The 26692-nt window shown below is 46.8% G+C and overlaps 1 protein-coding gene across 1 annotated transcript; it reads left to right on the plus strand.

The window, feature by feature from the left end:
- The first annotated feature begins 868 nt into the window (after positions 1-868).
- CHMP4B (charged multivesicular body protein 4B) lies at positions 869-25612 on the plus strand. The gene is made up of 5 exons (XM_034066708.1): positions 869-1203; positions 19964-20141; positions 20885-20999; positions 21532-21658; positions 24795-25612. The coding sequence occupies exons 1-5, from the start codon at positions 1008-1010 to the stop codon at positions 24860-24862; spliced, it is 684 nt and encodes a 227-aa protein (XP_033922599.1). The 5' UTR covers positions 869-1007; the 3' UTR covers positions 24863-25612.
- Positions 25613-26692: the final 1080 nt, after the last annotated feature.

The following is a 26692-nucleotide window of genomic DNA, read 5'->3' on the forward strand; positions in this document are numbered from 1 at the left end:
CACGGAGATACTGCGAGGGCTGGAGCAGCTCTGCTCTGGAGCCAGGCTGAGAGAGCTGGGCTGGGGCAGCCTGGACAAGAGAAGGCTCCTGAAGGAGAGACCTTAGAGCAGCTCCAGTGCCTAAAGGGGCTGCAGGAAACCTGGAGAGGGGTTCTTTATGCAGTGTGTAACAGAGCGTGCCCTGCGTGCTGGGCGGACAAACGGGCTCTGTCGCCTCCTGAGCAGTTGGTTCATTTTCCTCTCTGCCGCTCGGTGCTGTAGAGCACTGCCCGATCCAACCGTGCTCCCCACAGCGCCTCATTTCCGGCAGGAAACACTGTTTCTGCCCCAAATCTCTTTACGCTTTAACCTCCTTCACCCCACGCTGTGGGGCCGAGCACAAGGAAACACCACTCGTGTATCCAGCAATAGCTGGGGTGCTCGGGGCATCGGTACCGTGGTCACAGAGCACGGAACGTGTCCGTGCTGCCCCACAGGTGGGAGCGTGTGACGGGAGCAGGCTGGGTACCACGGAATGATCGGGATGAACCACCATCAGTGAACCAACCGCGGCTCCGGGTTTGCGCAGTTCATCGGTAACAGGCAGCTCAGGGCCCGCACCTCGCGCTATCGCGACAGCTCGGCCTGTCGCGACACGACCGCCCCCGCCCGCTCCCGCTAACGTCAGCGCTGCCCGTGACGCCGCTTCCTGGTTCCGCTTGGGCAGACCGCACCTTCCCGTCGTGCTCCGCGCCGCGCTCGGGCCGCGACTACAACTCCCAGCATCCCCTGCGAGCCGCTCCCGCCAGCGGCGCGGCGCGGCTGCCGCGGGGCTCGCCGGGAGCTGTATGCGGGGGCGGAGGGGCGGGCTGAGGCGGGCGGGGTCGCGGAGCCTTGCGGGAGAGCGGCGGCGGCGGCCGGTTCGTGAGGGGTCCGGAGACAGGGCAGCGCGTACCGGGGCTCACGGCCGTGCTCGCACCCCCGCCTCACACAGCGGCCTCGGCGGCCCGGCCCGGCGCGGCGCAGCCATGTCGGGGCTCCTGGGGAAGCTGTTCGGGACGGGCGCCGGCGGGAAGGGCGCCGGGAAGGGCCCGTCCCCGCAGGAGGCGATCCAGCGGCTCCGCGACACGGAGGAGATGCTCAGCAAGAAGCAGGAGTTCCTGGAGAAGAAGATTGAGCAGGAGCTGGCGGCCGCCCGCAAGCACGGCACCAAGAACAAGCGCGGTGAGCGGTGGGGCCCGTCCCCCGGCAGTGACAGGGCCGGGCTCGGCTGCCTGAGCCGGGGGGGCCGGGCACAGGCCCCGCTGTGTGGCCGCAGCCCCCTCCAGTGCTTGCGCCTCGCCCCGCCCCGGCGCGGCCCGTCCGGAGCCTGGGGAAGGGCAGGGCAGCCCTGGTCTGGGGGTGACTAACGCGGGGCCGCGTCACTGCTGCCCGGAACCGTGTCGTAAGGGTACCCGGCTCCTCTGTGAGAGATCCCGGCCCTGCTCCGCGGTGCCTTGGTTCAGGGAGAGGCGAAGCGAGGCCGGGTGTTGCCGCTGTGTGCAGGAGCAGCGCGGAGAGCAGCGCACCCGTGTGGGATCAGGCCTTGTTTTACTGTGTTGTTTTTGCTTCTAACAAGAAAAACTCCATACCAAAACTTTGCTGAATATGGGGGTTTGGTTAAATCTGCTTTTATTGTTGTCAGCCCTAAAGCGGTATGTGGCTTGTAAATGGAAACTAGAAACTGGTGTTTACTGGTGGAACTTGGTCTTCCTGGGGGGGGAGGTGTTCTAGGTATGCGTTTACAAGCTGTGCTTTATACTCCTACAGGGGCAGACAGGAAACCTGGAGAGGGGCTTGGGACAAGGGCCTGTAGGGACAGGCCAAGGGGAATGGCTTTAACCTGTTAGAACAGGGGAGACTGAGATGAGCTCTTAGGCAGAAGCTCTTCCCTGTGAGGGTGCTGAGGCGCTGGCACAGGGTGCCCAGAGAAGCTGTGGCTGCCCCATCCCTGGCAGTGTTCAAGGCCAGGTTGGACAGAGGGGCTTGGAGCAAGCTGCTCCAGTGGAAGGTGTCCCTGCCTGTGGCAGGGGTTGGAGCTGGATGAGCTTTAAGCTCCCTTCCAATGTAAGCCAGTCTGTGGGTCTGTGTGTTCGTGGTCTGCCAGCCTGAAGACAAGAAGTGAGTTCTTATCTCGGGTATTTCAGTGCTTGACTGAGCTTATTCCTTGTTCTGCAGTGCCTGTTAAAAGTGGCACCTTCAAGAAAGCAGTTTGCTTAGTTTGTGTCAGTGTTGCCTTCTCTGTGCTGGGTGACAGCAGGAGCTTCAGCTCCGGCTGTGGCTCCAGCTCTTCACCAAGTAGCAGGGGTTAATATACAGTAATTACTGATAAGTTTCTGCTTCATATCACTCCTTTGGTCAGTATTTTACTCCTCCTTTCACACTTCAGAACTGTGTTACACCAGGATTGCTGCTCGAACTGTGTTTGAGCAATAGAGTACATAGAGCACCCAGGAGTGTGGTTTGTTTTGGCAGCAGGGACTGTGGCAGAGGCCTCACTTCTGCTACCCCAGGTGTCTTCTGGACTCAACAGAGCCTGACTTCAGGCTTGACCAAGTTAACTTCTAAATTACATTTATTGCAACAGTTTTAATAAGTCTGAGTTTCTGGTGCAGTTTTGAACCTAAGAGGAGAACTGGGCTGAAAAGGAGAACTAAAATCCACTCTTTCTACCTTTCCCCTTCTGCAATTTCTGCATCTTCCGTCTTAACAGTGGTCCTGTTGAACTTCTCCTAAACTTCTATTTCTGCTGCTGGTTGTTACGGTCTTTTGCTCTGCTGTAATGTCATCTCTCTCACTGCCTTTCTGTGCATGCTGCCCTTCTGTGTGCTCTGGAGCACTTTGGGCAGTGGAAGGATTAAGTTTCTTTGGGGGTGGAGGAAGGAGCAAAACCTGCCCATTCACTGGTGGGATTCTGGGTCAGGCTAATTGAGGTTTGCAGAAGAACAGGATCCTGGTGAGTAATCAAGGAGCTGTGAAAAGAGAAGAGCTGGGGATAGGCTTCTGCTGGAAAGCAAACCCTGTGTTTTTCTAAAGGACTCATGAAACTAAGAGGCCACCTTTCACTACCGAGCTGCTCTAAAGGCAGCCGATACCTGCTTGCTGGGGAGTGAGGTTCCCTCAGCACAGACTGAGGGGCTGCTCATTTATCCCAGTCACCAGCTGAGCTCCAACACACTGCACTTTTAATATGCAAGCTGTTTGGGTTTTTCCATCTCTGGCTTCAGGCTGGTTTATAATCCAGAAATTACTTAATTTTGATGCACAGTCTCTTAAATCCATACATAATTGAAGTGAAAATAAAAATATGTTGGTTTATTTGTACAAGTCCATCTTTTTAATGGAAACACTTTGATATAGTTAAAATGTTTTAGGTAAAACCAATCAAAAGCAATTAATCACAGTTTTTAAGCTTGAGGAATCCTTAAGCTTTGTTAGTTCTTTGAGACTTGAGCATTTTACTCCTTCTGTATATCCCTGCTGTCCATAGGGAAGTGCACTGTGGGTGATTGTGTAATGCTCAGCTGGCCAGAAGAACCCATGTGTCTGCAGCAGTGGGGCAGGGAGCTCACCTGAAAGTTACCTTGGAAAACCTGGAATGCTGTGTCTATTTTCTCAGAGGAAAGCTGGCTTCTGGTACACTTGGGATGAGGAGAGGAAACATTCCCTGCTCTGCAGCACACTGTGGAATTGTTCGGGTGCCAAGTGAGCCACGTCTCTAAAGGCTCATTGAGTAATTCCTGCAGCACTTCTGGAGTCTAAGGATAGCACAGAAACTTAGAGGCTTCTAGCAGGGTTTTACTAATGATGAACTTACTATCTATGTATATTTTTCACAACCTGCGTTTAGGGTATCCATGCTGTACAACCAGCCAACTCCTCATGAAACTGAAGTTAAAAGCTTTACTCTCTGGGGTAGATTTCTTCAGTCTTTGCAGTTTCCTGGCATGGGAGGCTTTCAGCATTTACTTAAAAGTGTCTTTTTTCTGGGTCTTCCTGTTCTTTCCTGGCCGCACAGATGTGGCACTTCTGTGACCACTGGGGCTTCTGAGGGAGCTCAAGTCATTTCAGTCTTCTTTTGCTTTTTTCATTCACTCTGATGGTGCCTTCTCATTAGTCCACAATATGGAGCCAGGCTGAGAGAGCTGGGCTGCTTCAGCCTGCAGAAGAAAAGGCTCTGGGGGAAACCTTAGAGCAGCTCCAGTGCCTAAAAGGGTTACAAGAAGCCTGGAGAGGAGCTTTGGACAAGTGCCTGTAGGGACAGGCCAAGGGGAATGGCTTTAACCTGCCAGAGGGGGAGACTGAGATGAGCTCTTAGGCAGAAGCTCTTCCCTGTGAGGGTGCTGAGGCGCTGGCACAGGGTGCCCAGAGAAGCTGTGGCTGCCCCATCCCTGGCAGTGTTCAAGGCCAGGTTGGACAGAGGGGCTTGGAGCAAGCTGCTCCAGTGGAAGGTGTCCCTGCCCGTGGCAGGGGTTGGAGCTGGATGAGCTTTAAGGTCCCTTCTAGGCCAAACCACGCTGTGATTCTATGATAATATCAAAATAGCTCCTGGGGAAGGAAGAGGTCAACAGACTTCAAGTGTTCGGTTGGTGTGAGGCCCCTCAGCTGCTTGTGCTGTGTGTTAGGGAGACCACTGTTATAGCTTTAATATACGTGGTGTTTTTTATCCATGGGATGAAAAACTGCTGAGAAGAAGGCTGATACATCTCTTTAGAAGGGTTTGTTGAGAAGATGCAGGTTGATGTTCCCTGTTCTGGGGAGAGCTGGGGTTATGTTGTGTTTTGGTTTGTGTTCTCATGGAAATATTCAGTGTTGTGTTGAGAACAGCACACAGTTGGGTCTTTATCTTATTTTTTCTTTTTCCTCAAGAGGCTCCTCAGCACCTTTAGCAGCAGCACAGCACTGTGTGAACACTGCTCAGCCGGTGTCCCCTTGGAGTTTAAATGTCTTGAAAAGAGATGTTGCTTTAACAAAAGAAATGGCAGCTCTGAGCTCAGCGGTTTGGGAGTGCTGTGCTGCTGCTGCAGCCTTTCATTCCGCTCCAGTTTGTCCATGTGGAGGCGGTTCCTCACACAGGCATACTTTGTCAGGCACTCTAGACTTCACAAACCAAACCAAACTGCTGGATCTTGCCAAGGGTTATGAAATTCTGGGACTCACTATTCGTTTTCAGCATAGCTCAAGCTGATCTTAATCACCCCTGCTCCAGTTTTAGTCCTTTCCTTGTGGCTGTTGCCTGGTCACACAAAGCCAGGCTGCCAGAGCAGTACACACACATGCAGAGAAGCCACAGGTTAGTTCCTTGATCTCCAGCTACTTACAGAATCGCAGAACCATACAGTACTGCAGCACTCTCACAGGGAAGAGCTTCTGCCTAAGAGCTCATCTCAATCTCCCCTCTGGCAGGATAAAGCCATTCCACCTTGTTCCTGTCCCTACAGGCCCTTGTAGAAAGTCCCTCTCTATATGGGGGTTCCTTCTCATTTTGAAATGACAATTCCAGAATCTGTTTCTAGTGGAAACCCAAAGCTCAAATTATGCCTCAATGTTAAAATTACAACAGGGAGAGGAACCTGACACTGTCCTGTGATGCCATTTTCATAAGTGGTCCATTCTAGACTTTAGATCAGGTTGAATCAATGCAGTTATGTTCTTGCCTGCCACGAGATTTTACCTTTGTGGACACAAAGACCAGAATGGCTGACAAGCTAATACCATGCCAACATGCAGTAAATATACTCAGGCTTTTAGCAAGAGGCTGACATTTCATGATCTCTTGTCAGCTGTGTTTTTGTTGGGCAGTGGGTTTAATGCTCTGGTGTCAAAGTTTCTCTTTCACTGTAATTTAATAGAACGTTTTTTAGCTCTGGTGACTGGGTACACAAAATGGATGCAAACCCATCCCTGAAAAATTCAGGTTGTTCCTGGAAAGAGAACACTCCTATGCTCCGCCCAGCATGAAATCAAACAAACAGGAGAACTGCGTTTAGCCTGCAGCCAAAAGCCAGGATTTTATGCCCACCTCCAGTTTAGTAAATCACAGGGCTGCCACAGGTAAGTCAGTTCAGCTGATCTGATGGAAAATGTACTGTTCACCACCCCCTGCCTCTGTTTAATCTGTCACATCAGTCTGCTGCTCTGGTTTACCTGCTGCTGTGTCTGGAAGTGCCACTTTCAGTAGCAGCTGAGTTAGTTAACTAGAAACTAACTAGTTAGTAACATGCTTCTGGTGCTTGGTGGTGTGCCTGTGGAACCAGCACTGCCTCATGCTGAGAGATGTGGCTGCCACAAGCTGCCTTGTCCTGCCTGTTCCTCTTGTGCTGATGTTAGCACTGGCGTAGGCAGTGCATGAGGTGGATTACTTTGCTGATCCAGCCAAAACTAAACTTTTTAAAAAAGAGAAGGTTGTTTTCTGCACTTAACCACATAAACGCTGGGGCTGGCAGGGGAGGGAGCCAGGAATGTGGCTGGAAGGATGAGGGCAGCTCCTGCCTGTCCTGCTTGGTCAGATTAGAGGCACTGTTTGTGATAAAATGAATGTGATGTGAGTGTGATCTCCCAGGCAGGGGCCCAGGTGACTATTCAGTAACACTAGAAGCTCCTGCATGATGCTGTGGGCAGTTTTTTTTAGCAGTTTGAGTAGTTCAGAATATTGCACCAATCAGGAATCCAAGGAACAGAAAACTGCAGCCTCAGCCCTGGCTACAGGTAGAGGCTTGAATGACCAGTGTGGAAGGGCTCAGACGTTAATGGATTGCTTCCAGAAATGCTTTTAAGGTCCTGCTTGATACTTGGCAGGAGAAGTGATCTCTCTTTCCAGAGTCAAATACAGTGAACCTGGTTTTGTTTCCATGATGCTGATGCAGGGGAAGCAGGAGTCCTACAGCAAACATTATTCAGCCCTTCTTTTAGTACTTCATTCTGCTGTGTTTTAAGTCATAGTCTAATGTGAAATGCATCTTTGAGTTCCAGGTGCTTAAGCATAAACCAGGGGTTCTGCAAGAGAGCTGACAGCAGTGCTGGTTGAGTCCTTCATCTCCGCTGGGATGAATGAGTTGAGCATTAACCACCTCTCTTGGGAAAAGTGCAATAATTCCTCTGTTGAAATAGGTGTTTAAAAAGACAAAACTTGTAGTTTGTAATTCTGCCCTACCTATGTTTAACAAAGGCTTTTGGAGACTGACTGCTGGAGTATAGAACAGGAATGGGGGGAGTCTCAAGCACCTTCTAAAACAACTTTAAAAGGTGGCATAAATAAAGCCAAAACTCCCGGTGTTTCTGCCAGACTTATTAGGAACTGAATTTGATGCAGTACATCCTTCCTCTGTCCCTGTTCTCTATCAAGCCTTTTCAGAAGGGAAATCTGGCATGTTTGCAGCCACCTACTTTAGTTTTATTACCTTTTTCTCTCCAAATGTTGGATTCTAGAATCAGTTTACGCTCCAGACCCAGATACTGAATCCTGCTTAAGGAGTGCTGGTTCAAAGCTGGAATTTGCAGGTGATGCATGTTGTTAACTTGCTGTAACCCCTTCAGGCTTGTGCAGAGAACTGCTAGGTTGTTTCTCACCAACAGAATTAGTGCTGAGCTGTGCAGTGTGTATCTGGACTAGGATGTTATTGTGCTTTCTACTTGTATCATTCAGGCCTGTCCATTCCTTCTGTCTTGTTCTGACTGGATTTTGGTGGGAACCATGTGCTCATACTTGGACATCCCCTGGGCTGAGCAGCAGGATTGCAGCTGGACCTGCTGGGATGTCAGGAATGGCTGGATGCTGGGTGCTCAGATACACTCCATGGTGCAGTCTGCAGTGCTGCTGGGCACACAGGTCACTGTAGGAAAGGTGCTGCATCAGGCCTTGGAATGCAGAGTGGTCACTGCTCCTTTCCTGACAAATCCCAGTGCTTCCAGGCCTGAAGTGATGGGGAAGGTCATGGCCATGCTTCATTGCTGAGCAGGGGATTAACCAAACACAGAAAAGGGAGGGATGGTGTCACACCAGGAGGAGCCTGCAGCCAGGGCTCTCAATGAAAAGGATTATTGGTTGTTTTGCAGTTGCTCTTTGGTTTGGCGTTCAGGAATGACCTACACAGGAGGGTATCACCACTTCTGAGCTCTTATAGTTGCCTGTTCTACTGGACTGAGTGGACATGTTTGCAAGACTTCTGTTGCAGCTCTGCATGTCAGGGGGGTTGGAACTAGATGATCTTAAGGTCCTTTCCAACCCTAACTATTCTATGTCCACAGGCCTCTGTGCCTGCTTTTCTGGTAGCCCCCTCTCCTGCCTGCAGAGATGCTCTGCATTGCTCCTGTGTGCTTGTTCTTGGTGGAGGCAGCAGCAGGCTGGGGATGTTCTGTTGGCACTCACTGGGTGTGGCTGGGAAGAAACCACTGTGATGATTTTGGCAGCTTTTTGCTCTGCCCTGTGAATTCCCATCTGGTTTGGAAAAAACGAAGTTGTTAACATTGCCCTGTCTGGTTTTTGAGGCAGTGTGTCCTGCTTGTTCCAGAGACTTTGCATGGGATGTGGTGCAGGCAGGGAGGATGTGGCCTGACCTGCAGCCAGGAAGGCTCCAAAAGAGGGAGTGTGGAAGTGGGATCTAAAGTAAAATCCCGTTGTTCACTCACAGCACTTAAAACTAGGTGATTTTTGCAAAACTACAAATTGAAGCAGCTTGCATGTTTTCCATGAAGTTTGCAGCCAGTTGTCCAGCAAACTGGACACAACGTACCTGAAACAAATAGGCCCCACGTCAGATGTGTTGGGGGGAAACCTTTGCTTTCCCTCAGAGAAGCCAAGGCCACAGCACATGATAAGGAGGTTAGTTCTGTAATCATCCCCGTGGAGTCTTTGAGCAGAAGCAGTGTCACAGTTGCTGAAGATGTTGGCAGATGGAGGCAGCTCTTCTTGCAAGGATGTGCTTAGATTGCAGGTGAGAAACCGTCCCTGTGGCCAGTACTGAGGGCTGGTGGGAGCACAGGAGAGCACAAGCTGCCCTAGTGATGCTTGATGCCTGGCTGTGGCAAAGGCAATAATAGTCCTGCCCATGGTGTCCTTGCACTTGGAAGCCCGGCTGGAAAATGTCTGCTGTGGCTTCCTCCGTGTTCACTTTTGAATGAAGCCTTGCCAACAACCATTTTTATAGGGGCAAATATAAGAATAGGGTAATGATACAGACAGTGGTTATCTTGAAAGTCATGTCCTGATCGGCAGCAAATGATGGAAGTTTTGGGTTCTCCAAATAGCTGTCCCTTTGGCACACACTGGGATATGCATGCTGATTCTTGTGTGCAGTAAGTGAGGGCTGAGCTCAGAACAGGTTGTCATGACTGCTGCATTTCTGATTCTGAACTTCTTCACCAGCCTGTGCTCCTGCAGACCCTGCCCTCTCCCATTTCAGGGAGCCCCCTCAGCAAGTGCTTTCAGTCCAACTGATGTTGCATCCTGGGCTGGGCTGCTGCACGTTGCAGATCAGATTTGGAGCCATAATCAGTACCACCTTCCACAGCAGCTACTCTTCAGCCAGCAGTTGTTTCTGAACAGAATGCAAGATGAACAGGGCTCTGTCCCCAGTCCCTCATCTGGTAGCTGTGATGTGTTGAGGTCAGGAATTGGCTTAGACAGCAAGTGATCCAAGAGGCTTGGCACCATGGTCACCACCCTGCAGGTACAAACCTCCTCAGGTGGCTATGTAACTGCGTCTTGAGCTCATTTGGGTTACTGCCAGGTTCCTCTATGCTTTCAAAGGCTTGCAGTATCTTTCACTGTAAAACCTGACTTTTTGGAGTCCCTCTTTCATAACACTGGCTATGTTGGCTCTTCCACTAATGTGGTGCTGTGTTACGTGTTACCAAACATCCACATTGTATGTGCTTTTCATGGCTTGGCAGGAGCCTATTCAGGTTTAAAGATGTCATGTTTACTTCCAGGTGACTGCACTGAGGTGGCTCAGATGTAGTGGAACTTAAAAGAAGCACAAAGGCCAGGGTGACAGCAACATCAGCCAGTGATATTCAGAAACTTGCAGGTGATTTTTGTTAGTTATGAAAGAAAACAAGTTGCTATAAAGCAAGCTTCATTGTGGCTGGCTACGAGCTGTGGACAGTCACTGCAGTCCCCCCTGAATAACATGTCTTGATGACATCCCCATGGTGGGCTCAGCATGGGCAATGTCCTGGGAGGAAACCCAGTGGTAGAAAGTCTCTTCTGGGAAGTGCTTCCCTGGCAGCACCCTTGGCTCCGGGAGCTGGGTGCTGCTGAAGGGAGCAGGACTGCCACGAGGAAATGCAGTTGTGGCCTCAGGAGGTGCACTGCAGTGTGGCCAGTTGTGTGTGTGGAGGGGGATTCAAGAAGTACAAGTGAAGTTTTTGATTGAAATAAATACGGTTTCTCTTATTTGCTTTAGAACTTCTGGGTTTCTAAAGGTTTGTGGTTTTGACTTTTCCTCCTTCTTTGTTAGTGTTGGAATCTGACTATACATAAAATAAGTTTTCATATCTCCAAATAGCAGAACTTTACCAGATGCGATGTTAAGAGAAGTGCTAAATATTGTGACATCCTCAGCCAAATTCTTAGACTTGGCAACACTCTCATGGTAATTGCCCAAAGCTGGAAAATGCCTGTTGGATTTACCCAGGCAGCTGTTGGCTTCATCCCCAGGAGTTAAAGGTCTCAAAATGGGCCACTTAAGGATAGAATCTTCTGAGTTTTGTGACTTAATCACAAAAATAGTGTTAAGCATAAGTAATTTGGTTGGTTGGGAATTTCCCTGTGAGAAAAGAGCAGTTTTGTGCAATCGCAGCCTGGTTTGTGTTGGAAGGGAGCTTAAAGCTCATCCAGCTCCAACCCCTGCTACGGGCAGGGACACCTTCCACTGGAGCAGCTTGCTCCAAGCCCCTCTGTCCAATCTGGCTTTGAACACTGCCAGGGATGGGGCAGCCACAGCTTCTCTGGGCAGCCTGTGCCAGTGCTTCAGCACCCTCCCAGGGAAGAGCTTCTGCCTAAGCGCTCATCTCAGCCTCCCCTCTGTCAGGTTCAAGCCATTCCCCTTGGCCTGTCATTATATTACTCTGTGTTTCAGGAACACCACTGTAGTCATGGATTCTGACCTTTGGAAACACACTTTCTGTGCTCCACATGAAAATGACTGTGTGTGACTAGCTCATAATGAGGGAGTGTGACAAGGAAGTGCGTTACACTTCCAGCCTTGCATGTCAGCCATGGCATGTAGGACAACATCAGCTGCTGGTGCAAAGGTCAAGCTGATGCTGATTAGAGGACCAAGCAGTGCTGCAGTCACTGAAGGAGGTGGTGGTTACTGTTTGCTGTGGGTATTGCATGGATCATAGCTGTGATTGCTGGTGTACTTTTTCCCTTTACATTTTTATAGCTGTTTAGACCAGGAGTGCTGATTGTTGTTTAATTTCTTGCGCAATAGGCTAAATGTTCCGGCACTGCTTTGCTCAAGTGAAAGTTGTAATCTTGTGTTTTAAGTACAGATAGGACAGAAATCTTCTAAGAAGTTTGGTAAGGGGATTTAAATCTACCTTTTTAGCTGCTTGAAGTACTGGAGGACATTTTGTGAGTTGCTTTAATTTGCCTTTTTGCTTCCTAGGAATTTTTTTGAGATGTTGTAGGCACTTTGCTAATTCTCAGTAGAATGAGAGATGAGAGTTGGTGCCTAAGACTGAGCTCCTCCACTGCAGGCAAGGCAGCCAGTGACTTCTTACACCTCCTGGTCCCTCTTGTTTATCCCAGTTCAGGGGCAGTGAGGATGTTGATTGTGATTAAATTTGCTGCTGAGGCAAATGCGAGGAAGATGGAGTGGTATCTTCAGGAGTAGCAAGAATATTGATACTTCTTTCGGTTGAGCACATTGCAGATGGATACACAGTGCAGTGTGCCAGGCAACAGGAAGTTGAGCATCTCAATCATTTTCAGTGTCTGGGCTTTCTGCTGGAGACCCCCTCATCTGGGGAGCTCCTCGGCAGGTATCTTGCACTCTTTGTTTTGGTATGTCTGATGTTTGGTGTACATAATAATATGTGAAGTTGCTCTGGAACTCTTTCATCCCCTATGAATACAGCTGGTGTCCTTCTGCAGTGCTGTCTCTGCTGCTGCAATTTCTTCTCTCATTTGCCATAGACAAGGTAAGAATTAGATGTGAGATAAAGCTATATTCCCCCTCAGTCAGAGTTACTAACCCACATGTCTTCTTGTTGAGAAGCCTTTTACTTATATATATGAATGTGATTTTTCAGCACATATTTGCAGAGGCAGCAACCAGTGGAGTTAAACTCTGGGTTCATAAACACATGGACCTGGGTACAGGTCTGGTTTTGAATTCAGTGAAACTCTTCAATTATATTCCCAGTTTTCCCCAGTGTTCTTTGAAATAACTGGGCCTCCTGCTCCTCTTGAGTTGAGACATGTTTTTGCCAGCAAAATCTGGAGTTGACAGGGTATAGAAGTCTTAAGTTCTTCCTTGTTTGTATCTACAGATCTGTGTTTCTACTAGTGATATTTTAAAGCATTAATGCAGTAGAATTGCTGTATGTGTAAATAGCCCATTAACACTACTTTTCCTCAAGTGCAGAAGCAGGAGGGCTGTTGACTTTTAACTAAATCACCCATATGTTCATAGTCAGTTTTTCCTCTCTGAATGCAGTACCATGTAGTAAAATTGTTTTTATTATCTTGCAGCTTCTTATCCCAGTGGAGGTTTTTCTTATTTCACTTAAAGTGCTGTAAATATTGCAAGGAAAATATGAAGAATTATAATGGCTCTGTTAATAATAATTATATACAGGTTGAAATACTTCAAAACCACATAGAATCATAGAGACTGGTTTGTATTGGAAGGAGCCTTAAAGCTCATCCAGTTCCAACCCCCTGCCATGGGCAGGGACACCTTCCACTAGAGCAGCTTGCTCCAAGCCCCTGTGTCCAACTTGGCCTCTAACACTGCCAGGGATGGAACATTTATCACTTCTTTGGGCAACCCATTCCAGTACCTTACCACCCCTACAGTAAAGAACTTCCTCCTTATATCCAACCTGAACTTCCCCTATTTCAGTTTGAACTCATCACCCCTTGTCCTATCACTACAGTACCTGATGAAGAGTCCCTCTCCAGCATTCATGTAGCCCCCTTCAGATGCTGGAAGCTGTTCTGAGGTCTCCACGCAGCTTCTCCAGGCTGAACAGCCCCAGTGTTCTTAGCCTGGCTCCATACAGGAGGTGCTTCAGCCCGTGATCATTCTCTGGCCTCCTCTGGACTTGCTCCAACAGCTCCATGTCCTTTTTATGTTGAGGACACCAGAACTGGACACAGTGCTGCAAGTGGGGTCTCATGAGAGCAGGGTAGAGGGGCAGGATCTCTTCCATTAACCTGCTGTCGCACTGCTTTTGATGCAGCCCAGGATACATGAAATGAAATTCGTACAGATAACTCCACTTTGTTCTCAAGAAATGCTATTTGGGTGAGCAGTCATGCTTTTCACACAGCGCTGAGGGAGGAGGAGAGCTTGGCTGCATGACTCCACTGTTTTCACTTGTGAATGTGCACTACTCAAACCATAATACCAGTTCCTGCTTATCAGTCCTGTCGGAGTGCTGGATGTTCCTCTGTAGGCAGAATGATGCAAGCCTTCTGGTTGTTCACCCTGGACAAACAGGAAGTGTGAAACTGCTGAAATTTCTGGAGGGGTCTATCACAGAAATGCAAATCATTCAGAAATTTCAGATAGCAATTTGGAGTTCATCAACTGAAGACTAAATAAATAAAACCCCCTCAGCATCAGACAAGTACACCCTCACAAAACCCAACCCAGCTAACACAAAACCCCAAAACAGAGTAAGAAATTGCTTTTCATGTATTATAAAATATTATGTGTTTAAAAAGGCTGTTATGTGGTCTTCAGATGTACTTTAATATGTGTTCTTCCATTCAAGTTGTATCAGTCAGTCCAAATCCAACTGCTTTTGACTCTGCTGCTGATGTACTGGACTTACTCCTCTCTGGGAGCTGATGTTTCCTTTGTGAGATTCTCTGTGTAAAAAGGACCTGCAGAGGTTAAAGTCTGGTGTCATTAACACTGAGGCATTTTCTTTGCCAGTTGAAAAGGGGACATAAATTATTGAAATCCATTTGAAGTGGTCAAAGCTCTGTGCTGAAATCTTTATGAACAAAAATTGGCTCCAGCATCCCATCATAGCTGATAATAGAGACAATGATCATATCAAGATGTCACATGGAGAAGCTCATTTTGAGCCTGCTCACTGTCTGATGAATGGCAGGAGTCACCCAGGTAGTTTTAAATGCATTACCTTTAATTTAATTGTAATCACATATATAACTGCTCTTCCCCAGTGAATACCTCATACCTTCTGCTGAAAACTTTACTAAAAATCAAATAAAATACAACTAAGTGTTATCTGCTTGGGTTTTTTGTTTTTTGTTTTTTTTTTTAGGCTATTTTAAGTGCATGCAATTCATAGTGCACATTGTACCTAGGAGCTAGACCACACACTGTGCCTGTTAGTGATAAGCTACAGGCTGTAAAGGTGGTGTAAAATTCTGAGTGGTTACTGGCAGGTTCTTGCTATCATCTTGGAAAACAACTGCCATGGCTTGAGCAGATCTTCTGCTGTCATTGGGTCTGTTTTGGTTCATTAAGTGAAGGTTATCTTAAATGATAAACTTCTTTTTAATAGGAAATTCGAAGTTTACCACCAGTTTTCTCTGCTCACGTCAGTTATCTAATCCCTGGCTGGTGAGCAGGTTAGAAGAGTAATTTGTTAGTTTGTTGCTGTAAAATGGTTCAGCAACTACAGTCTTCTCATACTAATGGGTTTATAAGTAATAGGGATATAACATGCAGAGACCTTCTAACAGTCTTCAGTTATCTTCTAACAGTGCCTAAAGGGGCTGCAGGAAACCTGGAGAAGGGCCTGGGACAAGGGCCTGTAGGGACAGGCCAAGGGGAATGGCTTGAACCTGCCAGAACAGGGGAGACTGAGATGAGCTCTTAGGCAGAAGCTCTTCCCTGTGAGGGTGCTGAGGTGCTGGCACAGGGTGCCCAGAGAAGCTGTGGCTGCCCCATCCCTGGCAGTGTTCAAGGCCAGATTGGACACAGGGGCTTGGAGCAAGCTGCTGCAGTGGAAGGTGTTGCTGTTTGTGGCAGGGGTTGGAGCTGGGTGAGCTTTAAGCTCCCTTCCAGCACAAACCATTCCATGAAATTTCAAGTACAAGTTAATCCCAACCCAAAGGCAGGATGCTCTGGGAGGTGAAACTTGTGGTGTCACGGAGCACCCTCCTGAAGCATCCCTTCACACCAAGGGAAGGCTGCTCATGGGACAGTGAGTGCTGACCAGACTGTCTCCTCTGCACCTGAACTCTGGCTAGGCTGCAGAATAAAGGCTTTAAACTTAATATACAGTCACAGGTCCTGCTGAAGCAGTTCCATAGCAGTTAAAGCTGGCTATTAAATGATGCTGCCTACCTATATAATTACTGTCTTGGCAGCAGTTAAGGCATCATTAGGGGTGTGGAGCCCAAGCATTGCCTATTCCACTGCTGCCTGATGTGACAGCAGCCCCCATGAAGAGCAGAGATGGGCCGTGTTGCACTTAAACTTGAAAGGCACATCCATTTCTTGCATGTGTGTGATGCCAGAGCATGTGTTTGTAGCCTGTTGTCTCTTGTTCCTGTTTATTTCAAATTCTGGAAACTTCTATTTTTTTGGAGAAAAAGAGCCAATGACATTCCCATCTGGTGAAGTACTGAGAGCTTTGACTTCAATGAAAACTTAAAAATGGTTTATTTCTCTCGTAGTACCTAAGATTTCAGTAGGGTTTATGCTGATGGTATGGACTTTTTGCAGGAAAAATGGTGCAGCTGCTCACTAGTTTCAGAAATCAGTGCTTAAATAGGAGAGTAGAGACAAAGTAGGTGTAGATCAGAACAGAATCATCTCCTTGGATCTATAACTCTGTCACGTACCCCATTCTGTAAGGTATGTAAAGTATGATGGCAACTTGTGGAACAGCTGCAGGTCTGTTGTCTCTCCTAACAGACTGGTGCTGGTCCTGCATTTCAAGCAGGATTCTGTGGCTCTTCCCCCTTGCCTGTGTCTGACTGGGAAATGGCCCCTGGCTCCCATTGCTGCCTCCAGATGGACCCCTACTGTAGAAATTCCTTGTGAGCTCTGAGCTGGGGTTTTTGATGTGGTGCTCAACCAGAAAGAGCTGCAAACTGGGCAGTCAGGCTTCAGAGATGGAAAACTGACTTAACTGCAATGGTCTTAAACACACATGAGGATGCTGCGAGGGCTGGAGCAGCTCTGCTCTGGAGCCAGGCTGAGAGAGCTGGGCTGGGGCAGCCTGGACAAGAGAAGGCTCCTGAAGGGGAGACCTGAGAGCAGCTCCAGTGCCTAAAGGGGCTGCAGGAAACCTGGAGAGGGGCTTGGGACAAGGGCCTGTAGGGACAGGCCAAGGGGAATGGCTTTAACCTGCCAGAACAGGGGAGACTGAGATGAGCTCTTAGGCAGAAGCTGTTCCCTGTGAGGGTGCTGAGGCGCTGGCACAGGGTGCCCAGAGAAGCTGTGGCTGCCCCATCCCTGGCAGTGTTCAAGGGGAGGTTGGACACAGGGGCTTGGAGCAAGCTGCTCCAGTGGAAGGTGTCCCTGCCCATGGCAGGGGTTGGAGCTGGATGAGCTTTTAAGGTCCTTTCCAACAGAAACCAGGCTGGGATTCTATGAATGCAAGTGTCCTAAATTAACTTGTTTTTTTTTGTTAACTTTTTAGCTTAATAAAACCTTCTAGTTCTAAACAACCACTTTACATTAAAAGCTGGTTAAGCTGGAAACCCAGCTGAAAATGAATTGCAGGAAGCTGTGATCATCTAATTTGAGGCCCTGAATGCCTTGTTCCACATTCCTTAGTGCTTTAAGCTGCAAAAAGTGGAAATCCCTTGTGTCAGGTTTTCCTCAGCATAGAAGCTCATTTATCACTTTGATGTTAATCAACCTGTGCTAAATGTTTATTCCAGACTGCCCAGCCACAGAAACTCTGTGCATTGCCCTGTGCATAGTGCTGGGGCTGTGGAGCAGTCCTTGCTGCATTTAGGCTACTGAAATAGGCATTTCATAGAGGAGGCTGAGCAGGGGCTGGAGGTCATTGAGCAGGAGTTGGGCAGGAGCAGTGCTGTAGCTTGCACCCAGGTGGGAGAGCTGTGCTGTCTTCAGGGCTTGCAGTGGATCCTCGCTCTGCTGTGCAAGCTGGAGAGCTATGTATGGTGCTTGTAAAAGCAGGAGCCTTGATCTCTGTCTACAAATGATAAATGATTGAAGGAAAGGATTTCTAACACAGAGTGGAGGCTGGCAGTGCATTCTGGTACACTTGAACTGGTGTGTGTGTGGGAAAGGGAGGGCATAGGGTCACAGTCCTGATACAAGCTCATCACAAGCTCTTTTACAATGATTCTTGCAGCGTTTGGTGTCCAAGCAGCTTGTTTTCAGAGTGCATAAGCCTGAACTGCAGGTAAACTGTAGCTGTTCTCAGAGAAAGCTGCAGTGGGGAGCTGTACATAAATCATAGTTTACTTGGCCTTGTCTAATGGTTGTAAAATCTCTGGGTTTGCCAATAATTCTCCATGATGCACAAAATCCTCCATAAAGAGCGTCTAATCGCTGACACTTCCCAGCATCTGTCACTACATAACCACAGCCCATTAACAGCTTTATCTTTCAGTAAGAAAACTTTCTATATCCTTAATAAAGCCATTAGCACAGAATTAACCAGACTAAATACATGAGCAGTGTGTTACTCAGCACTTTGTGATCTGGCATAAAGCTGGAACGTGTCAGATGATGTTTGTGTTGTGCTTGATTCCGCAGAGCAAATGCTGTCATGTGTTACACAGAACCCCAGGCCTGTTCCTGCTCCTGTCAGATGAGGCTGGATGTTGGACTGGACCCAAAGTACTGGGGAGATTCACTGGTTTGTTGGAGTGAAAAGCAATGAAGGGGCTTATTTTGGGTCTTTGGGTTCTGCTGGAACAGTTGAAGTGACCTGAGCTCTGTGGTTTCAGTGGCTTCTGCTGGATTAACCTGTGTGACTGCCCTTGAGAGCCTTGGCAGTGCCTTCACAAAGCAATTCTTCTTTCTCTCATCCATCAGTGTACTGCTAAAGTAATCAAATCCAGCAGATTCACAACTAGTTGCAGAACTGAAGATATGTGTAGGGTTCTGGATGCCAGGGCGTCATCTTGAAGGACTGTCAAGCTTCTCATGATGGCATCTGACAAAGTACAGAGTGGCTGCAGGACCAGTCTGCTTTTAGGAGAGGAGCTACTTTGTGTGTATTACAGGACTATACTCATCATGTCACAGACTTACCCCCTTCGGAGCAGAGATGAGGGAAGCTGTCTGCTCTTGGGATTTCCTGCTTCACTCCAGGAAATCTGCAAAGGTTTGAGATAACGTCACTTGGAGACTGAAGGGTCCAAAGCCTTTATTTACCACCATTCCTGGTGCATGTGACTGAGCTATGGGAGGTCACAGGGTGGATTTTCAGAAGAGCTGATCCTGTGCCATGGTAACTCTTTCCTGCTGGGAGTCTCACAGAGATGTAGAGCACTGAAGGAATGAAGTGTGCATGTGGCTGAGTTCAGGAACTGGGAGCAGGGCTGGCAGGATAGAGCTTGTGTCCACGCTGAGGTTGTGAAGTACACAGGGGCTTGGAGAAACCTGCTCTAGTGGAAGTGTCTCTGCCTTTGGCAGGGGGTTGGAACTGAATGAGCTTTAAGGTCCCTTCCAACCCAAAATATGCTGTGATTACATGACCAAGACTCATTCAGTGGACGAGCCCGTTTATAACAAGAGGAGAAGTAAAAACACCATGAAGGGAAGCTGTACTTGGGTTTTACTCCATGTTACACTTGGTGTTGGTCTGTTAGTGCTCAGGGCTTGGTAGGTTTTGCACACACTGCGGCTCCTACCAAAGCTTTTAGCCACATAAAGTGCAGATCAGATGCAGATGCAGTTTGTGTTCACTGACAATATTTTGGGAACAGTGTGGTACCTGGTGCCTGTCTGGGTGTCTTGGGAAGAGCTCGCTGTTGCCTGTTGTCATCCATTGCGTGCATACCTGTCTGAGTGGGGTGGAGCTGAGCTTGGAGAGGTCTTAACCTGTGCAGCGAGTTGGACCAGTCCTCCTGCACTGGTGGATCCCTGTTGGGTGTGGAGCTCTGTGTTGGTGCTGTTGTGGGTGGGCTTCTCTTGCAAGAGCTTGCATTGTACAACTGCTTGTGAGCAGCAAATGGCTCAAACCAGTTTCAGTGGTGGGATCTCTCTTCTCATGTCCGTCAGTAGAGAGTGCTGTGTGGACAGGACCTTGGAGTCATAGGGAACATACACAAAACTTATTTTTATAGAAATTCTTATAGATACATACAAAATGTGCATTTCAAAGCATTAAGCAGCAAAGCTGAAGAAACAGTTTGTATTTGAATGAGCTGCTCCTGTAGGAACCTGTTGCAGCTCTGTAACCTCACCTGGCAGGAACTGCACCAGCAGCTGTGCCCTGATGTGTTGGAGTGATAGTGAACAAGGATATTTTTAGGTGGCTTAGCCTGGCTATTGAACCTGTTGGGTTTTGTAGTGTAGCCTCTGGTTTGTGGTGCATTATGAGTGATCCTTGAGTAGTTTCTTGGCATGCTTCTTTGTGTGACAGGAGGTGGGCAGCGGGCATCTGGCCACCTTTAAACAGCTTTGTTGAAGGAGGTGAACACAAGGGTTAGTCAGCTTAGTTTATCTAGGAAGAAAAGTGGACAGCAAGCAACAGAATGTGCAATGTACTCTGTGCTGGGTGGCATTTGGGACAAGATGTGAATGGCTTTTTGGACATAAATCTCACAAATCCTTCCCTTTTCTTTGTTGTTCAGCTGCTCTTCAGGCCCTGAAGCGTAAGAAGAGGTACGAGAAGCAGCTTGCACAGATAGATGGCACATTATCAACAATTGAATTTCAGAGGGAAGCCCTTGAGAATGCCAACACGAACACTGAAGTGCTTAAGAACATGGGGTTTGCTGCTAAAGCTATGAAAGCTGCTCATGACAACATGTAAGTTATTCCCTTCTGCATCTTTCCATAGGACGTTTAGTTTGTCATTTGTTTGAGCTGCTAAATGCCAAGTGTTTCATAACCAAAGGTAGAGCTAGAGGAGCTAAATGTTCTTTTAGAATGCTCTAACTTAAACTAAAATACTAGATATACTTTGATATTGAACAAAATATGCAAGTATCATGCTTTCTTAGTTGCCTACAGTTTTGTACAGCACGAAGCTGCTGGTTTTGTACAAAACAGAGCTAGCACCAGTGTAGTCTAAAGCAGATGGGAGGGTGCACCAGTTACAGATCCATCTAGTAGCAGTAAGCATTTTAAGCCTCAAGGGAAGACTTTAATGTCTTTCTGTGCAGTGGAGTTTGTGTTTGTAGCAGTAATTAAAGGTAAACTGCATTGTGGGAATCTTGTACTTGCTTCAGAAGCAAATTATAGATGTAATAATGCTGGATGAGGGAACAGAGCAGTTTATTATTAATAATGGTAATGCAGAAGAAAACCTCTTCATATGAAAGCTCTGTATATAAATGCTGTGAGCTGAGCTGCAAGGGCAAAGTGAAATACACATGCACAGTTTTATTGAGATGGGGATAACAGTCAGACTTGCATGCAAAGTATATTTTGGGAAAGGACCTTATAAATATCACCATGGTGTGGTGTCTTTGCAGTACCCAAGAAATAAAGCCTGAAGCGTCTCTTGGGAAAGTGTCTGATTCTATTGAACTCTTTCCTTTCTTTTCCAGGGATATTGATAAAGTAGATGAATTAATGCAGGACATTGCAGAACAGCAAGAGCTGGCAGATGAGATTTCAACAGCCATCTCCAAGCCAGTAGGATTTGGGGAAGAATTTGATGAGGTATGCTTGAAATTTGCCTCTTGATATCATAGAATCATTTATGGTGGAAAAGAGTCTTAAGCTCATTGAGTCCAACTGTTAACCCAACACTGCCAAGGCCACTAAACCATGTCTCTAAGCACCACTTCTACATGTCTTTTAAATACCTCCAGGGATGCTGACTCATATGAGATCTTTCTTTTAAGATCTGCCTATTGCATGTGTCTAGGTGTAGTTCTAGGATAGAAGTTCTCTCCTAGAACCTGTTACTGGCTGTTCTTACAGTGCAGACAGCACCTGTGGCCCTGACTTTCTGCTGAGAATGCTCCGATTTGAAAATGAACTTAGATTTCTTCTTCCCTTCACTGCTTTCCTTACCCACTGAGAGCTCATGTACAGGAATTCAGGCTCCTCATCTCCTCACTTTGCTCTCATCCTGTGCATTTAAGCTATTCTCTTTAATAATACGACCATCTAAACCTACTTGCTAATAAATATGACTTAAAATTTCTTCCTTTTTTTTTTTCTTCTTTTTCGTCCTTTAAAACCCTAGGATGAACTCATGGCAGAACTAGAGGAACTAGAACAAGAAGAACTAGACAAAAACCTGCTGGAAATAAGTGGTCCCGAGACAGTACCGCTACCAAATGTGCCCTCAATATCAATACCATCAAAGCCAGGTATGGATGGAGCTTTATCAAAAACATCTTGGATTGTTCCAAAGTATGTTTATTTCAACTGCCAGCTCCTCAGATGTGAGATGTAACTTCAGGCAATGCAGAGAAGTTGCTTCATGAATCACAAATACATCTTGTGCTGTTTCTCCTTGGGGGTAACCTGCCTTTCAGAACCATGCAAATGAATATCCATCACAGGAACAGTTATTATCTCTTCTAGCACTACCAGTTTATCCACAGCATGGGTGATGCTCAGGATAGAGTGGAGATGTGTTAAGAGGAAGCCTTCTGCCAGTAGCTACTGGCCCAACAGGGAGGTAATCTTGACAGACATCCTAAGGGGGAAAAAAAGGGAGTGGAGAGTAAATGAGCTCTTGGAATTAGTCCCAGGCTGCTGCAGATTCCCACACTGAACCATGCTTCCTGGCTGCTGCTTTGTTTTTCAACTTGATCACAGCTTTTAGAACTAAACTCAGAGTCCCCTTTGGGGATAGCTGTTGGTGCCTCTGAGATTTGCATATACTCAAGCCAGACAGCACCAAACTTTGGGTCATCCCAGTCTTTGAGCACATATATCTTGGAAATTTTAATTACTGTGATGATTTTACATGGGGAATGGGCAGGAAATGTTCATATTTACCCAAGCAGTTCAAAGCTGCTATTAAATGTGAACTACTCTTCTATGCACTAGAAGTAATACCTCATGAAATATCCCCAAGCTGGAATACCTTTGGCATGCATTAATGGATATGACACTTTAGTAGCCTATTTTGCTGAATCTGCCTTAGTGTGTGATGAATAAGTTGTAGACTTTGTGGCTCCAATTTGTGTGCTTACCTAAATAAAAAAAGCCCGAAACAATAGTGGTTGAAGGTAGTCCCACTTGGTCAGTGTCTGTAATTACCTTGCTCCCCTTGCAGGCTTACAAGGACTTGGGCAACATCAGTCACTGCCAAACAGCAAGGTTCTGCTTTAGGTGGCATGCTGGGAAGTTTGCTCCTTGTGTCTTTATAGTTCTCCTGTGACAGAATTTATTTAGTGTTTTCCTCATTGTGTCTTGGTTGGCAGCGTTGCTGACAAGTGATGATGAGAGGGGAGTAGGTTCTATCAAAATAGCTTTAATCTGAGGCTTCATCTAGCTTCAGATCCAAAAGCAGAAGAAACAGATGAAATAAGCATGTGCCTTTTCATTTGATTTCCTAGCTGGTTAAATGGTTTTTGTTCTCTTAAGAGTCTTTGGGTATGGACATTAAACCATACTGATTTGAACCCAAGTACACCCAAATACATAATATTCTTGCATTATATTAGGTAGACGTGGCTGTGCACTAGTAAGAGGCTTTGTAATTGTACACATATTTAACTGTACAGCATAAGACTTATGTAGACAGAGCACTTCCTAAAATAATAAAAATAATACAAATTATGACTGTTTTTGTAGTAAAAATGATGAGTATAAAACTCGGTGTTTTATAGGCTTTATGTTAAGCTGCTTTTGGATGGAAATTAGTATTCCATTACTGTATTTAAAGGGCATCCTACTTAAATAAAACTGCTCCAAGGCTGACATTTGGGAAAACTCTGGGGTTCTGGGATGGTGCTGGGTGGGGATTTGGTGTGGCTTTGCTTTTGTTTATTTAACCTAAATTGTTTGTCACTTAAAATAGACACTGGGATTAAAAGTTTACTTTTGGCCATCATAAGTCAGGCTTTCAAAGCAGCTACTTCACCTAACAAGGCATTGGAAAGAAGTAATATGCCTTCTGCAGTAGAGCTGCCTCTATTACGTCCTTTTCAGTCACTGAATGGAAAATGCTCCTGAGCTTTCCTGCTTTTCCAGCTCTCAGGAGCTGCCTGGATTTTGACTTAATCAGCCTGAATGAGAAACTTTCAGCTGTTGTCTGTCAGCTGAGTTGATGTCAGAAGGAATTGAAGGAAAAGCTGGTTTTGTTTATGGGAGACTGGAAGAGCTTAATATAGCAAACCAAATTCCAAACTTGGACAAATGGTAGGTCTAGAGTTTGCCTTAAAGCTGACTCAGTTCCCTCTTACACAGATGTTTCATTGGGAATAACACAAACCATTTTGAGTAGGAATTATTTGACCCTTTTTCTCCCTTTGAAGCAAAACCATTGCAGCTATTTCTGGGTTAAAACCTTTTTGCTCAGTTAATGGTTTGATCTTCAGGGACTGAATTTGTCCCATTATGACAAATAGCAGCATTTGCTCCCCTGGAAGGACCAGAAATGATAGCAAAGGCAGTGCTGCTCAACATTCCCATCCAACCTGCTGCTAGAGGAGGGCAGTAGCACATCCCCTTGGTTAGATCTTCAGCCCCTTGAGGAGCTTGAACTGTTACGAGACTTGGAGGTCTCCAAATTCTGTACCTGGTTAGACCAAATCACAGTAGAATCATAGAATCCCAGACTGGTTTGGGTTGGAAAGGACCTTAAGCTCATCCAGTCCCAGTCTCCTGCCATGGGTGGGGACACCTCACACTAGACCGTGTCACCCAAGGCTCTGTCCAACCTGGCCTTGAACACTGCCAAGGGATGGGGCAGCCACAGCTTCTCTGGGCACCCTGTGCCAGCGCCTCAGCACCCTCACAGGGGAGAGCTTCATCCTTATATCTAACCTGAACTTCCCCTGGTTTGCTTTGAACCCATCACCCCTTATCCTATCACTACAGTCCCTGATGAAGAGTCTTATTTGTTGCCCTTTGAAGACTTCATGATGGAATAAGGAATTAAGTTTTTATGGGGGAAACATTGTAAAATGGGATGAATTCCTGTAAGAAACTGTGTCCCCCTGAGAGGGGCTCAGAAGCTGAAGGCTTGGGTTCTGCTGGAGGCTGATAGAAACCAACAGACACCACTGGTCACATGTTACCCTTCATGCAGTCCGTGTTCCTGCACGTAAGCTGTTGGTTTTCCACTTGAAGTGATAACATCAGGAAATTCAGCCCATGCTGGTTTCTCCAGAAGGCACCTTTTCCTTCAGTTCTTGTGTGTTTTTTATGCTCTGCTGGCATTTGGTGCTTCATGGATTGGTTTGGTCAGTGGCACAGGGGCTTCCCTCCTGCAAAGAATCACGTTCTGCCAAGATTCTCACTCATTGGTTTCCTTTTACTGTTTTGCAGCCAAGAAGAAAGAGGAAGAGGAAGATGATGACATGAAAGAGCTGGAAGCTTGGGCAGGAACCATGTAACCACAGCAGTAACCGGCTGGCAAAAGACTTTGATTACCTATTCTGGGTGCAAATGTGTTGTGTTGAGGAGAAAGCATAAGCAAAATGTCTTTATCTTTAATTTTAACCCGAAGCAGTGGGAGCTGCATTGCTGTTTTCTGCGTAGCATGGTCTGCACAAAGGAAAGAGAGGGGAGCAGAGGGAACTGCCTGCAGTTTAGACGGTTGAATTGCTGTAAAAAGGTCTGCAAAATCAAAACATTCAGCTTTTGGACTGTGCTGCTGCCACTGCTGGATCTTCATCTGCAAACTTTGGGCCATATTGAATTGAAGTCAGCTGAAAAAAGAACACTCTGTCATTTTAACTCAGTTTAAGTGTGTCTAGGAGTCTCGTAAGGCATTTCCAAACCAGGACAAGTTGTAAGCCACCATCGGCTTCTTATTGTGTTTAGGTGCAAAAATGCTTTAGGTTTTTAGTTCTTTGCAAGTTCTATTTATATCCCTTGACTGATGTGTGGCCAGCCTTGTGTTTGTCACTGCAGCAACCTAGTCACTACTCCCATTTCAATTGGTCAGGAGGCTTTGCAGTTGGCAGATGCTATCTTGGAAGTAGGGAAGGTTTCAGTTTCAGTTGTACATTTTTCTACCTAGCACTACAATGTCGATTGCTTTTTTGTGATAATTCATAACCCATTCAGGTACATGCACACAATTATTTTAATTAAGAAACTACTATGGATTGCACTGTATTAAATATCTCAATTAATTTTCACCTGGGGCTATTGGTGTCAGTTCTTTTGTGGTGGTTAATCTGGCCATAACTTACCTGCTGTGTGGCCTCTCTCTACACAAGTAACATATGGTGTTTAAAGCTAGTTGGGTGTATGTACTGCTCTTGTAGAAAACAACAGCTGAGCAACACTGCCAGAGGGCTGCTTCAGCTGGTTTATTGTAATAACACTCTGGTCTCTCACGTCCAAATGCCCACACTAAGGAGAAGTCAAAGCTGAATTAACAGTGGAAGCAACAGGTTTAGGATAGAGCTGGGAGCCTCAGCTCTACGTTTGTGTCATAGCAATGGTATCTGTTGTGTACTGTTCTAAAAAATGTATTTTAAAGCACTGGTATTATAGGAGTTCTGGGTGAGCATCTCAAGTGCTGTGAAGCACTTCTTAATGAAGTGTTCAGGTGTAGCTGGAAGAGGAAAAGAAATCCCGTAAGCATCATTAATGCTTTTAAGGTTACTGCTGGAGCAGCTCAGAAACTGTAAGTGAGGGAGCATCAGCTGGCAGCCCAGCTGTGCCGGGCTGTGCTTTCCTTCCTGCTCAGTTAGCCAACTGCTTTAACTAAAGGCAGAACCTGTTCTGCACAGCGAGGGGCCGCTGCAGTGATGAGTGTGTGTTGTGATTCCCCTTTACTTTTAGCCAGGCAGCTGGAACAACCTTATTCTTTACAGCCTGTTTGTTCTGGATTATTTTAATAAATGATGGGGTGGTTTCTTAATCCGACAATTTATTAGTGTGTCTGAGGACCTTTCTGCTTTAATATCACTGAATTCCTTGATGCATTGCATTATATCAGTGAATAGCTAAAATACCGGAAGTAAAATGAAATGGCTTTAACCTGCCAGAGAGGAGACTGAGATGAGCTCTTAGGCAGAAGCTCTTCCCTGTGAGGGTGCTGAGGCGCTGGCACAGGGTGCCCAGAGAAGCTGTGGCTGCCCCATCCCTGGCAGTGTTCAAGGCCAGGTTGGACACAGGGGCTTGGAGCAAGCTGCTCCAGTGGAAGGTGTCCCTGCCCGTGGCAGGGGTTGGGGCTGGATGAGCTTTAAGGTCCCTTCAGTACAAACCAG

This window comes from Melopsittacus undulatus, chromosome 10 (genome assembly GCF_012275295.1).
Source record: "Melopsittacus undulatus isolate bMelUnd1 chromosome 10, bMelUnd1.mat.Z, whole genome shotgun sequence".
NCBI lineage: Eukaryota > Metazoa > Chordata > Aves > Psittaciformes > Psittaculidae > Melopsittacus > Melopsittacus undulatus.

Excerpts from the sequence above, each read along its gene's own strand:
- CHMP4B (XM_034066708.1), top strand. The coding sequence starts at position 1,008 with ATGTCGGGGCTCCTGGGGAAGCTGTTCGGGACGGGCGCCGGCGGGAAG. Across the intron at positions 1,204-19,963 it reads CGGCACCAAGAACAAGCGCG|CTGCTCTTCAGGCCCTGAAG; the intron begins GTGAGCGGTGGG and ends TTTGTTGTTCAG. Across the intron at positions 21,659-24,794 it reads ATCAATACCATCAAAGCCAG|CCAAGAAGAAAGAGGAAGAG; the intron begins GTATGGATGGAG and ends ACTGTTTTGCAG.